We start from the raw sequence: 14,768 nt of genomic DNA, 5'->3' as shown, positions 1-14,768 counted from the left end.
GTCCAAAGCAGCATCGTGCTACAAGGTAACGTAGCAGGGAAAAATGGCAAAAAAGTAATGTTAATACAAGAAGAGAGTGATCAGAATGCCAGAGATATGTCTGAACAGTACAAGAAACTGAGAAAAGTAGAAGTTGAATTTAAAATAGGTTAGAAACTGTTGTAAAATAGTTGATAGTTGTTAAGCATGTACTGTTCGTTTGGTTATTATATTGTAAAAGGGGTTAAAAGGGTTAAAATAAGAAATACGGTACTCAACGTACCATATTACACCTAAGTAAAGTGTACCACCCCCCCACCCCGCCAGCAAAACGAGCCAGCTTGGACAGAACTGTAATGGGCCAATCAAGCGCCTTAAACCTTCACGCAAATGAAAGCATCCAAACAGAAACCAATCCAGAGGGACAAAGAAAAGCAGGATAAAAAGGGGCATGTGATCCAGGGAAGCTATGCCGCTCCACTTGGTACGTCGGGGACATCGCTGCTCAAGAAGCCCCAGCGTCGGCGCTACAGCATCCCCGACGGGAACGCTCCTGCTCGGCCCACGAACCCCCTTGCTTTAGGCCTTTTTATTATAATAAATGCTGGAAACACTTTTCGTACCGGGAGTCTGGTCCCGTTTTTAACAGAATTAAGCTCTACCAAGAGAAATTCAGGTTGGACATCAGGAAAAAGCTCACCCACGAGAGGGTGGTCGGTCCCTGGAGGAGGCTTCACAGGGAATAATTTGTCAGGGCACCAAGCCTGGCAGAGCTCAAGGAGCATCTGTACAAGGCGCAGAAACGTGGTTTAGTTTTACGTGGCGCTGCGAGGAGCATGAATTCCGACTCCCTGACGCTGTCGCGTCTCTTCGCTTGGGAAGGAAGCGCGGCTGTCCCCGCCCGCCCGCTTCCTGCCGGTGCCTGTTGTGCATCCGGGGCAGGCGTAGCATGGAGCCGGCGGCCGAGGGCGGTGAGGGACGGGGACGCCGGGGCTGAGGCGGGCTCAGCTCGCCCGCTGACCCCACTCACCCCCGTGGTTTCTTCTCCCCTCTCGTTGCAGATGCAGAGATGCTGGGGACACCCGACCCGGAGCTGGCGTCCACCATGGGCTTCTCCGGCTTCGGTAGGTGGCGATGCGGCCGGAGGGGCCGGGGGCTGGCTGGCGGAGCGGGGGCGAAGCTGTGGGGCCTGTCAGCCCCAGGTGGGTTTGTGTTCCAATCTCCGTTTGCTTCATTTCCAGGGAAGAAGGCTCGGACTTTCGACCTCGAAGCCATGTTTGAGCAGACGAGAAGAACTGCAGTGGAGAGGAGCAGGAAAGTCTTAGGTGAGAAGTGCGGGCGTAGTTGGCTCTTGCATTTTAAAACATGTTTTGATTTGCTCTCTCAGGGCGGTGTTTGAAGTGTCTGGGACTGGCTCTGTAGGAAAAAAACCCAGAAACGCAGTTTTGTTCGAGGAAGGCAGCCCTGAACAGCTTGGGCCTCGATGAAATTAAGAGTTATTAATTTGGTGGTGTTGTCTGAGGGTGTTAGAGCAGTGTGCATGTGCAAAGTGCCTGTTGCGGGGCATAGCTTGCAGATACAGGAAAAACACACAAACTCTTTTCATTTTTTCTTTTGCTTAGCTGTGTATTTATTTTGGAAGAAAAAATGCTATAGACAGCTTTAATCTAGAGACTGCAGAGTAGTGAAAAACAAATGTATGTCTTAGACCAAGGAGCAGGTTGTGTAGCAGGCCACAAGTGTGTTGCTGCCTTCTGGTGTAGTGGGAGATGGAGGAAATTGTATCATTTGCTGCCTGTAGTCAAGTGAACATCAGTTCAAACAAGGTCCCTGAGAGCAGTCACGTGTGTTCTGCAAATCCCTCTGCCAACCCAGTTGTTCATGCTTTCTCCTTCCCCTTAGCTAGTTTTTGGAGCATGTATGCCTTTTGTTTTATTATGATGCCGTGTTTTTTATTGCTCTGTTTCTATACAGAATCAGATCAGACCTCTTTGGAGGCTCATTGACTTCTTGGACTTTGGGACACTGTGAAATTCAGCTATATAAAGGATTCCAAAATACACTTCAGACTGGGTTTTTTGGTTTTTTTGTGTTGGCTGAAACTAAACACAGCAATGCATGCCCGTGTTGGAAACCTTTTAATGTTTGTTACTTGTTCAGTTTGAGCTATCTTCCCTTATGAAGAACTGTTTATTTATGTAATATATTTGTTTAATTGGGAAAGTCAGTAAGATTGCAAAAATACAATGTTTTTAAGTCAAGGTATCTTGATCTGCATCTTGAGTCTGTCCTTTTCCTTACCCTGCAGCAGACCACATCCCAGCCCACCCCCAGGTTTCTAGGCTTATACCCGTAAAAGAAGCACACAGCAGTTTGTTGTTTATAAAGTTGACAATATTGCCAAAAATTATAAAGCTTGTATGTAATTCAGTTGTTTAACTTAGAAACAAATTTTAGTATTGAGACTATAGCAATCAAGAATGTGTAGGTGTTGTGGGGGTGGCTTAATGTGAGCACCTATTTTCTGATTTTTTGAGGTACACTTCTGCTTTTCAGCTTTTTGGAATGACCGTGATAACATCTGGATATGTCTACCCCACTATCTGATTTGTGGAGCTGAGATCAAAATATGTTTTGTGGTTCTGTATCTTGCAGCTGTTTGTCTTTCTCCTCAGTGGAAAGCGTTTCCTAGCTTTGCTGCAAAAATGTTTTTCTTTTTTGTTTATTTAATAGAGATGAAACACAAAGTTTCTTACATGATATGAGATGGAAGTTTTCATTTGCTTTGATTTTACTGCAGTGTTTCATAGGGATCCTTTTTCAATGAGTGTAGTACGAAGGAACTATTAATGTAAGCAACACTTAGTGTGTTTAAATTATTTAAAATTCACCTATTTACACATCTTTATACTTTAACTGCACTAATTTAGTTCTCTGTGCTATGAAAACATCAACATTTCTCTCAAGTGATCATACTGTTTTAGTATAATCTTGAGAATAATTGAAATATCAGTATCTTTATATAATCAGCTTATGTTTGATAACATGTACAAGTGAACAACGGGGAGATGTTTACATTGTCCTTTTGATGTTTTGTTGAGTGATCGTTGCAGTAGCAATGGAAATTTAATATATATGAAAAAGTATCTTAAATCCTTTAATTGCTGTTACCTTTTCAAGTATTTCATCTAGGTCTGGAAAAAAACTGTCTTACTGTCATTAACAAGCCAGTAATTTTAGTATTTTTAAAGGGCTTGATTATTTGTTTTTGTGGTTTCCTATTCAGAGGCCCGTGAAAGAGAAAAAGAAGAGCAGACTGAAAAGGAGTTCAGAATTCCATATGCTGCTTCAGCATCCAGTACAACAGGACCTGGGTCCACATTAACTGAAAGGTACTCAGATATGGTGGGAGATTTCATGCAGCAGCTTTCTTATCTGGGGAGAGTGTTGGCTTGTTTTGCTAACATGAGTATCATTTAGCTTCTGTGAATTTGTCTTGTGATCTTAAGTATTTCAGTTCAAGTACCGATTTTAAACTTTTTAAAAAATTTCTTTTTTAAAGATATGTCAGTATGTCAATATTTGCAAATACTGACATTATGTATATTTAAGAGGCAATTTTGCTGCTTCCTCCTTGATCGTGTTCTGCATACTTTTTTAAAAATAGAGTAGTGTTGTTATCCATGTATTTTTGGAAAATATTAGGGCAAATACAATTACAACATGTGATGACTTTATTAGCAGCTATTGTGCCCACCTGTAGATAGAATATTCTTGTTCACACCTGACGAAAAAGAAGGCAAAGTAGGTGGACAGACTCTGTGTGCAGATTTTATGGAGTAATGATGATGTAGAGAAAGCTTTTTTTTTTTTTTTTTACTTCAGTCTGATGTTTATTCTTGAACTTTTGTCTGTTACTGACAAGCAATATATGCTATGGATTTTGTAGTTTAAATTCTGAAATTCTGGGAAATCATCAAGATGATGATGAAAGAAGTAGCGGTGGGCAATGGGGACCATATAACTCCATTATCTGGCGGGGCTGGCAGACATGAATGCATTGTACATTTTTAGGTTCCTGTAGCTGTGGAAGTTTAACAACCCATGCAAGACTCTAGTAGACCTCTGTATATGCATATTATGGGCTGATATGTGGTAGGTTATTATATGAGCCTATATGTCGTAGTTTATTATAGACAAACTTGTAGAGTTTCACACTGAACAAATTTTTATTAGAAAATTTTAGTTTTGCCTGTTCGTCTTTGGAAAACCTGGGCATACTCACTAAAATACTTCATTGCACAATATACTACTACTTTGTGTATTTTATGTATGTCTTGTGCACAAGGAAGAATATTCTGTACTTCCATTTGCTTCTGATGATCTTATATACCCATTTGATGACATAATGGAGGATGACAAGAGCTTAAGTGTAACATGATTGTGTATTGTAAATGGATGACTCCAATATACATAAGCAATTTAAGCAAGTTATAAGGTGGAAAGTGGTCAGGCAATACAGAGGCTTTCCATAATTATCTCATTCTTCTAATTGACTTGACAAGAGAGACATCCAGGGACAAGTACGTTTCAGTACGCTGAGTTATTAGGTAGGCTCTGATAACTCGTCTGAGTTCTGCTCATAGTAAATTTTCTTTGTTATTGTTTTTTACTAAGCGTTAAGAAGGAAGGGCTTAACCTGAAAAGCTCTCCTGGTAGTTTTATATTTCCATGTAAAAGAAGGATATGTAGCTTGCTTCTTAAAAGTTAAAACATGAAACTAAAGGGATGTGCCATTGGGATTCAGTCTTAAGTCAGAGGAACAATCCTGCAACTGACAATTTTAGTCTGAAATACAAGATTTTCTAGTTCTTTTTATAACAAAGATTTTTGTTACTATGTATTGATCTAATATGCATAGCATCTGTTATTCTCTGATAATGACACCACTTTAGTGAATTTTAAATTTTTAAAATTATTGGAGTTTTTTAGAGTAGCACTTATACTAATTTTTCAGTTGTTGAAAAGTCACTTGAAAATGATGTGAAATACACCTAATGATTATTTTTTTTCTCCTGAGCTATTTTGCCGTAGAGAAATGTTTACAATAGCTATGGTACATAATTTATGCATAACCTTGAGAAGTGAAATAGTCTATTAGTATATGAAAAGGAAAAACCTGAGAAAATTGAGTGATGTGCAGAGAATGAACACATGGGGGGGATATGCCCACATACTTGCACAACTCAGGATTTTTTTTGTTATTGTTCTTCTCAGTGTGCCATCCATGCTCCATTACAGGTTTCCTTTTTTTTCCCTCTTGCAGCTTGTTTCACTTACTGAGGAGGTAATGAGGGAAAGCAAAAAAAAAAAAAAAAAAAAAGTCCTTTCACTTTTCTAAATCCTGGGAAAGGGGCTGGCAAAATAGTTCTTTCTTCACAGCCCAAGGCAAACTAAGATTGTAAGATTTAGAAGTTGAGGGAAACATCACTTGCTTTGTCCTTTCTGTCAGCACGTCTCCAAGCTGATGTCAAAAAGGTAGATGGGCATTCGGTCTGGCTGCATTGGTGTGTTTTATGTTTGTATCCCAGTCAAGACAGAGGATACCTGTAGCTATTGCTGGAGTTTTTGGCTCTCCCTGCTGTGCTTGGAGTGTGGTGAAAAATTGCACTGCAGCTCTGGCCAAGTCACATGCAGAATGGCTGTGCTCTCCCTCAGAATACTGAAGTGTTTGATTTGATCAATTTCCTTCCCAGCAAATGAGAGAATTATCAAGGTAATTAGGAAGAAAGGCAGATACTGTTCTTGGGTGTCTGAAAATTTCAGATTCAAGGATTGGAATGGCTTCCTTGAATAATTATGTTGTATACATGGTTATCACTGGCACAATTTCTATTTACTTTCATTCCAAAACTAATTAAATAGTTTGGCTTTTGTGGAAAAGGTGTGTTGTTTGCTAGTGTAGGAAGGTGTATCAGCTTTTAAAATACAGCTCTTTTGCATGTAGTATTATGGAGTTAGTTTTGAGGATAGCGTACTTGAAGAACTTTGAAGATCCCAATCTGTGCTTCACATGCTGGAAAACCTTCCCTTTGATAAAAGGATATCAACTGCCCTATTATTGTAGAGTAAGAGAAGTTCTTTATATTTGTGTTGGATTTGTTAGGTAGTCGTATTCTGATCTTGGTCTTTAAATTAGACAAGCTATCAAGCATACAAACCCTGCTCTTCACTGTAACATCTAAGGTATGGACCTAAGTCATGTTGGTTTTAGTTTATTCTCTTTTCTTCTTGAAACACAGTTTCAATTGCTTGTCCAACAAAATTTTTTCCCGTGCAACTGAGTACCTGCTTGTACAGCTGTATAGGTCAGAACCAACTTTCTTAGTCTTTTGTTATGTTCCTAAACTTTTGTGATTTTTATTATAGTCTTAAAGTGATAACCTAAACTTTAAAATATACGCTAACAAAACAATACCTCTGTAGTTTAACAAAGAAACGGGAAAAGAAGACTATTTTTTTCAGCCTGCTCACTTAAAAATTCTGAAAATATAAGCTCCCAAACGAAGCCTTGGAAGTTGAGCTTCTCTCAATAGTCCTTCTGCCCGTTTGAGTGCGTGGCTTGGGAACTGCCAGCAGAGGGAGCGCGGCTGTTTTGAATAAACTGCACGAACATAGACACACCAACTCAGCTTTTCAGAAATTTCCACATGCCAAAATAATGTGTTTGCAGAACCGATTTGGGCAACAGCAGAATGGTAATTTAATGTAACTTTTGAAACTCTTGAGAGTGTTTCAAAAGATGGTGGTGGGCCTACATTCTGTTAATGAAAGTTGGTGTGCATTTTGTTGCTAATTTTGGTGTCTGCTGATTTACGAGAGTGCTCAACATCTTATTATCTAAAAACTGCAGTGGAAGTGACAGTGTTCTTCAAATAATAATGTTTTAAATTTTTCTTACAGAGAGGCAGTGTGTAGTAAAAGTGAGGACAACTCAAATGAGGTGTTAAGTGGTCCTTCTATGCAATCCCAGAGTTCTGCTAAAGGTCCATCTGAGGATACTGATGATGATGATGATGATGATGATGATGAATTCATCGGGCCACCACTTCCCCCTGGGTTCAAGGATAGTGATGATGACAATGACAATGATGATACAGAGGAGGAAGATAATGTAAGTAGCTTGTTTCTCTTTAATGTTTTAAGCCTTTGAGTGGGCTCTGATTTGTATGAGGGCCATTCCTTTTTGATGGAATTCCCAGGTGATGTATGACTTGTTCAAAATGCAGGTTTTCTGTTTTTCTTGCACTTTTTCTGTTTTTCTAATGCTACTTCATCAAATGTAAATAGCTATTTTTATTTTAAAATACCAGGATTTAAAACAAAAATACACATGTGAGTCTCAAGGGTAATTCAACATCAATTTTTGTATATTGTTTATTTTTTGTTTTTGTGTTATGAAAGAACTAGATAAATAATTATTTAATACAGCTATTTAAAGTTATTTATTTCCCAAAGCATATGTTGTATTTTATCAGAGAAAGAGGAGGCAGAGGTGGGCTTCAATCTAGGGAGAACTGTTGTGCCAAAACTGTTTTTAGGAAATTAAGTCTGGTAGCTGGGGGCTTGTTGTTTGTTTGTTTGTTTTTGTTTACTTGTGTTTATTTTGGTTTGCTTTTTTCTAAATTAGTGCCAGACCTGTTTGTTGTTAAGAATACAGATTTTTCTATGTTGAAATCAAGAGAGCTCCTAACAGCCTAACTTTGGTATTACAGATATTCAGTTAAACAGCCTTCCTCTATTTAGTGAAAAGGCATCTGGATCTAGCACTGATGTGGTTTAGTGATTTAAGGGTTATAGTGGTAGTACTGGGTTGGACCAAATGATTTTAAAGGTCTCTTCCAACCTTGATTATTTGATGATTCTGTGAAAAGATTAATGATTTGATGTTTGTTCTTCCAAACTGCCTGTATCAAATATTTTGTGGCATGGGTTTTGTGTGATGGTTTCCATGTGTAAAAACAATGATAGAAGTCCTGTGAAAACAACCTTACTTATTGCTGTATTGAACTGTCTGGTAACAGAAAAAGACCTGGATGTCCTGTTACACAAATGTAAACCAAACTAAAAAAACCTGAATTTCCAGGGTTCCCAAGACTTTCCTTTTGATTTTTTTTGTTTTGTTTTTACTAAGGATTCAGTTTGTTTGTTCTTTTTCTGTAACATCTCTTACCTTGCATGTTTTGAACTTATATTTTAAAGTTCAGAGAACTCTTTTTAAATTCTTGAGAGGAGCTTCTTAAGCCATGACAAAACTAATTTTTAGAATAAGCCTAAACTTACATGATGACAAAGTTTTCTTTTTTGTTTTTGTTTACCTACAGGGGATAAGTGGTGGGAAATTTTGGTGTCTTTAGGTGTTTATATCTCTCTGTTTGATTCACTGTTGTATATGGATTTCTATAATTATTAAACTGTACATTTTGGTCCCATATGTCCTGTCATTGTACCTGTACCCCACAGATGACTTGTTCTGACTCAGGGAACCACGAGAAGATAAATCTGGAATTTTCTTTGAGAATGACATAAATCTAAATTTACTCACTGTTGATCTATGTCAGGAGTTCTCTTAACTTCTAGCTGTTAGGGCACAGTGGAGTTGGTCTCTGTTCCTGAGGGCATCATTAGACTCAGTGGGTTTTAGTTACTACAGGTACTATTATATTAAAATCACAGTTTCTTTGCTGCCAGCTTCTCCAAAGGCAAAACAATTTGCAGAAGCAGCTGACTTTACCCTCTTTCTCAGTAGTCACTGTCCTGATTGTCTGTTTTAATTTCTAACAAGATACTGGTATTTACTTTTTATTCATACGTATTTGAATAATGCTACAACTAGCTTGACGAAGTGAAGTTACTGGCGACCAGAGTTAAAAGGCCCTAATGAAAAGTTTCAGACAGAAAGGTAACTTGCAGTCTGGTGTGATTTAAGTTTGTCTGAACTTAGGACAATAGTTACAAAACAGTCTAGAATAGATTTGGTTGAGAATAAGCAGAGCAGCAGAAATATGAGACTTGTGGGTTTTCAGTCTAAACAGTTAATTTATAACTGGGGAGATTTTCTGTCAGTGTGAATGCCAGAGGCCTTTGGGGTCTAGAGCCTTCCCTTACTGCTGCTCATGAACTCAGTTATTTTCTTTCCTGTGAAGGGAATCAGGAAGCAGCTGTGCTTTCCTGGTTTCCTGTTGATCGATTGGTGATCACGGTATGATCTGGCGAGCCCCAAGGAAGGCAGGTGTTGCAGTTATGAGAACTCTGTGGTTCCTTTCTCTTGCTTATACGTAGCCAATGGATGGTATGCATGGGTGCAGAACTCAGACAGAAGAAACTGAAAGCTGAATATTTTTTTCCCAGATGTAGTGTGAGACTCTTTTATTATCACATTTTGCTGCTGAGATAATTTCTTGAAAACACAAGAATCTGTGGCTTTGATCCTGAAGGAATAAAATTTGTTTTTAGTAGTTCTCGGTGTTGTGGTATATAATTTGTAATCTGAAGTCTTGTGAATTTTGTATGACGGATAAAATACACCAAAATACTGGCTTCACCCTGACATTTTCCCACTTTCTCTCAAGTGTGACTTTAGATGTGAGTTTTTTTTCACTATTGCTTGTTCAGTTGTTTTTGCTTTCTTATGACAGACTGTCAGTAGAGACATTTGTCAAATTTGGCTTGCTATGAGGCAGACAACTTTTGAGTCCAGGGTTGGCCCAGGACTGCCCAGCTTACATGAGTTATTTTACTAAAGAAACATTAAAGTGGAAGGAGTTGCTGGTGGTTATTTTCTTTGATGGGAATTTTTAATACCTTCATGGTGTTTTTATGGGTAAATTACTACCAGCAGTTAATTGCTCAGTGTTTTGAATTGGTGCTGGTATTTTTTGATTATTATGCATTTTTCTAATTTGCGTAAATCACCTGTGATACAAACCAAACACAACTTTTTAACAGAGCCTTAGATAGTGTATTAAATGTGTGAATTCTGACTTGCGGTACTTTTTCCCCCAAATTGATGTAAGTTCATTTGATATCTGCAAGTCTTTGTGATGCTGTTTTAAAGGATTCTTCTGTGTTTCATTAATCTGTGTTGATACTGATGATTAGTTGCCTGTAACAAATGTTTAGGTTAAATGATTTGCTAATTTGTTATCATTCACTTCTATTTGTGTCAAAAGTGGCGATACTTAACAAACAACAATATGCTTGTGAGTATTTATCTAAATGTATTACAATGCTTGTTTTGTAGTAGCATAAGGAATAGTGGTCTATCAAGTACCTTTTAAGGATAATAGGTAGATGTGGTATTAATTCCCTCTGATATCTTCCTCTTGGTGTAGTATCCTGTTCTATATAAAAGCTTGCATTAATTTGGGGAATGAGGAAAATTAAATCTGTTTGAATTGGCTGTTTGGCTATTTGAGTTGTGATCATCAAATTGGCTATTTGAGCTGCGATCAGCACTTACTTTTCTGTGGTGCCTTTTCTTCTGATGGTGTAAAAGCCTGGTGGGATTGTTGGTGTCCATTTTTTGCATGGTTGTAAGGTGAGAGGGGGAGGGTGGAAGCAGAGCATCTTTTGTAGTGTGAAGTTTCTCAGGACTGATCTATCCTGATCTAAACCTTTGTAGAAAATTTCAGAAGAAACTGTAAAAGAGAAAACAGCTCATTTTGCAGGAGGGCAGATGGATAATGAAGACAATATTGCATGTGGTAAATTTTGGATTGGGAAATATAGTAGAGGCTTGGCCAGCTTTTTTTTGCCTGTCAAAATGCACTGGGAATCTGTCTGATATCTGTGCACTCAAAACCTGTCTAAAGAGGGACAAAGACTAGCAAGAGCAGTTGTGTCAGGATTGGTAGGTAGAAAGATTTAAATCTAGGACATAAACATTTTTCAAGGGAATGGATGACACGTGTTAGAAGACATTAGTGACAGAGTGTGTATCTGTCAGTGCTCTGTTCTACGTGTCATTAGAAGATGTGCTGAGATCTTTAACAAAACTTAATGTACTGTTAGCATTTTCTGACACTTTTTCTGGCTTTAGGCAACAGGTAAAGGTGATTGTTAAAGAATTTGCCAGATGGATTTGCAAGGATTTACCTTCTATTTGGAGCTGAGTTACAGTTCATTCTCCTTTGGAACAGAGAACTGTTTCTCCCTGCAGCACCAAAGGGATACTAATCATGTTGTAATTATGTCCCTGAAACAAGTACAGCCTTGGGCCTCTTCACAGCCCAAGGCTGTACTCAGATTTGGCCTGTTTCCAAAATGATAGCATAGCTGTATTTCAGGTTTTAGAATTATTTGGAGATATTTTAAATTTTTTTTCAGAAGTTTACCAGGACATACCAGTAATACTTGTTCAGAATTGAAGGAAGCCATTTCCTGCTGATTTAGATGGAGAATTTAAGTAGACTGTAATTGCTCCAATTAGAATTTGGCTATGGTACCAGACTAAAAATTATAGTGTTGTAAAAATAAATAAATGTTGTGGGAATTTTTAGTCTTCCTAAGGATTTGTAAGATTTAGACTGAGAATTGTCTGTCCTATAACTGCTGAATCTTATTTACTCAGTCATGTTTCATCTTGTCTAAAGAGGAAAAAGTATAGTAAGCTGAACAAAGCAATTTTTGTACGCAACAGAGACAGAAAAGTGTGGTTTTGAGGGTAAGAGGCATTATGTTTTAAATATTTCTAATTATTGAGAAGAAAATAGTTAGAAGTTAACCATTACGTTAAATTTTCTTGTGTGTTACCTTCCTATATAAAAATGAAGCAAATGGTTTTTTCATATATATGCATGATACGTTCTTAAGTCTTAACAATGGAAATTACGTAAATGTATTTTATTTATATTAAACTTGGTACAAGTTGTGACATTTTTCTAAGGATCATTGATGTGGTGCAAAGACTGAGAAAGATCATACGCAAAGGGAGTTAAAACAGATTTGCAAACTTTGCAAAAATTAGAAGAAAACAATGTAATTGGTCTCTGTCTTCCAATGTGAGGGAATCAAGCAGAAGCTGTAAAGAAAGGAATACTCAACTTAAGAAACAGATCATCATATGGAGAGGAAGCTAACAAGGTAATTCCCTTAGGGAATGTTGGTCTTTGATAAAAAGGCATGGAGTATTTCCTCATCTCCTCTTCAACTGAGTGCCCCAGAGTTCATGAATGCCAGTTGTTCCTGGAGTGTACTACTTGCAAGACCTCTATTGCTTGATTCTGCAGAACTTAGTAAGGCCAAGCCTTCTTTGCTGTGTATCACACCATGCTTTTTGGTGGATGATACGGATTTTAATTGATTTGTAATATGACAGCATATGAAAAATTTTAGAACGTTTCCCCTGCAGATAGGTACTTAGGGTCCTGTGAGTTTGTTTCCAGAAATACTTTGTGAGAACATTAAGAGGCATGTATTTGTTGACTGTGAGGTGCTCTAAAGACAGAGGTGATTTTACCAGTCTTAAAATGTGAAACAGAACATAATTATAGTTTTTACTACCCTTTTTAATGAAGTTTAGAAATCTTCTTATGTCCTGTTTTTACGTTTTATCAGCTCTTTTAGAGACCCTTTAGCAGGTCAGCTTTAGCTGGTGTAGCCTGTAGAAAGCCTTCTTTAGGAGCTGCTGGTACCATTTCTGTGTTTGAAGAGGGAGCTGTTAAGACTGATGCAAAGTGTTCTTCATCTCAAGGCCAGTTACGCCGTGGCAGTAAACCTTCCACAGTTAAAACCTGGGATCCTTGTGCTCATCCCTCTGAGACTGTTGATTTCTTTATAGTGCAAGATTTTGTGGAAGCTAATGTCCTCTACTGTGCTTGGAGGGATAGTAGACATCTAGGGTTTTTTTTTCTGCAAGTATATTTAAGGCATGTATAACCTTGAGACTGTACAATTCTGTGACCTACCCCTTAAGGAAAAAAAACAAAAGTCTTTCTAAGCACATACCCTGCATATTTATCTCAGTCACAAGACTGTACTTTTGATACAGTATTATTTAACAAGATTGGGTTGCAATGATACATACAATGATAAATGCAATGCAATGCTGAACATTGGTACATGCAATGGTATGTGAATAGTTCTGTCCTGAATATTACTTTCTTTACTTTCAGTAGAAGTTAGGATATTTGGAAGTGAAGATACTGAAATTAAGTTATTCTTTGAGAACCGAAAACAGAGTAAAAAATAGTGGTGACTGCCTCTTTACATGACGCTTGATGCATTTTTTTGGCCATTGCAACAAATTTCCAATATACTTTTAAAAAGAAGCACAAATAGCATATTGCTTCTATCAGTGTTAAAATAAAATCTTCTTAAATTTGGCCAGGGAACAGCAATGGTCACTATATTCAACCTTGTTGGCATCACTATGGAAAGCACAAATTGAAGATAACAGATTTTCTCTTTATTTGGCATGTGAGTGTTGTCTTTTTGAAAAGTTGTTGGTGCTCTAAACAGAATAATGAGAAATACAGGTACAGAGGAATCAAGAGGAGAATGAAGTGGATGATAAGTATTTGAAATATTTATGGTGGGGATGAATAAATAATTTAAAAGGATTGAATTTGAAGGAAGAGTGTAAGTGACATGCAGTTACACTTCCTCTCCTGTGAACAAGTCTTCACGAATGATTTATGTTAAACTGTTGGAACTGCAGACCACTCCAATAGAATCCTTGGAGAGCAGTTTTGTTGACTTTAGGAATGTCTGCTGTTTGTTTAAAAGACGGCTTTGGATTTTTATGAATGTGAGTCTACCACACGTATTGTTTTACAACTGCTGCAATGACATCTCTTATTTGCAGGTGAGCACTTAGCAGTATACAGGGACTACACATACTTGATGCTAACAGTATCCAGATCACCCAACTATCACACTGAACTTTCTTCCTTTACTCCTGCTTATCCTTTTCTTTGCATTTTAAAGCCTAATAAAATGATCTTCAAATTCTTAGGATCATGAATAGTATGTTATTGCATTACCTTGTGTACTATTCATGAATGTTTATTTGACATACCATTTTAACTAAAGATTAATAAATATTCAAGTAGCCAAATACAGAAAGAAGAAAGACATTTGATTTGGATTATTTGGATGTGTGGGATTAATTCCAGTGAGCATTCTCATGTGATGAAACAAAGGGCTTAAATAAGGGTTGAACTCAGTCAGTCATAGTGACCTTTTGCAGTAGAGAGGCCCCTTAGGTCATCTTTCATATAATAATGAGTATGAACCATGTCATGGTTTGGGAATGGTATTCCCCAATTTAGTACTCCCATTAAAAAGAAGACCATGTGCTGCTCCCCTCCCTCCTTCTGGTGGGAGACACAAAAGGCAGAGATCACAAGCTGAGATAAGAACAATTTACTGGATTCAGCAATGGATATGAAAGTAAAGAGTAACAGTAGTAATAAAGAATATTAATAGTCAATGTGTGCAAAGAGGGTGATTCACATGAAAAATGGTCTCCATGCCTGGGACAGTTAAGCAAAGGTGAATGGCTGCTGGTGACTGGAAAAGGAATGCCCTTCTTCTTTGAAGAGTACCTTTTCCCTGCCCCTGGCACTCACATGAGGTGTAACTGAGTAGTATAATGTCTTGTCCATGCCCCGTCATGCCAGTCTGGGCTGAAGCAAGGGCAATGCAGGAAATAAATTCTGGAAGAGCTGTAGAAATCAGGAATAGAACTTATTTTTCTACATGTGATCAAAACTTCTGTTGTGGAA

General features: G+C 37.8%; 1 protein-coding gene across 2 annotated transcripts in view; it reads left to right on the top strand.

The window, feature by feature from the left end:
- Positions 1-14,768, top strand: part of WDR70 (WD repeat domain 70) — a 132,715-nt gene that overhangs the window by 2,359 nt on the left and 115,588 nt on the right. The window contains exons 1-5 of one of the 2 annotated variants that reach the window (XM_059873412.1): positions 885-950; positions 1,041-1,103; positions 1,221-1,304; positions 3,266-3,371; positions 6,943-7,153. In XM_059873412.1, the coding sequence (XP_059729395.1) occupies positions 929-950; positions 1,041-1,103; positions 1,221-1,304; positions 3,266-3,371; positions 6,943-7,153 (486 nt within the window). In that variant the 5' untranslated portion in view covers positions 885-928. Of the gene's footprint in view, positions 1-884; positions 951-1,040; positions 1,104-1,220; positions 1,305-3,265; positions 3,372-6,942; positions 7,154-14,768 lie in introns of those variants that run through there. The other variant, XM_059873411.1, reaches the window with a different exon arrangement.

Source organism: Haemorhous mexicanus, chromosome Z (genome assembly GCF_027477595.1).
Source record: "Haemorhous mexicanus isolate bHaeMex1 chromosome Z, bHaeMex1.pri, whole genome shotgun sequence".
NCBI classification, from domain to species: domain Eukaryota; kingdom Metazoa; phylum Chordata; class Aves; order Passeriformes; family Fringillidae; genus Haemorhous; species Haemorhous mexicanus.
This window is presented reverse-complemented; position numbering and strand designations above follow the sequence as displayed.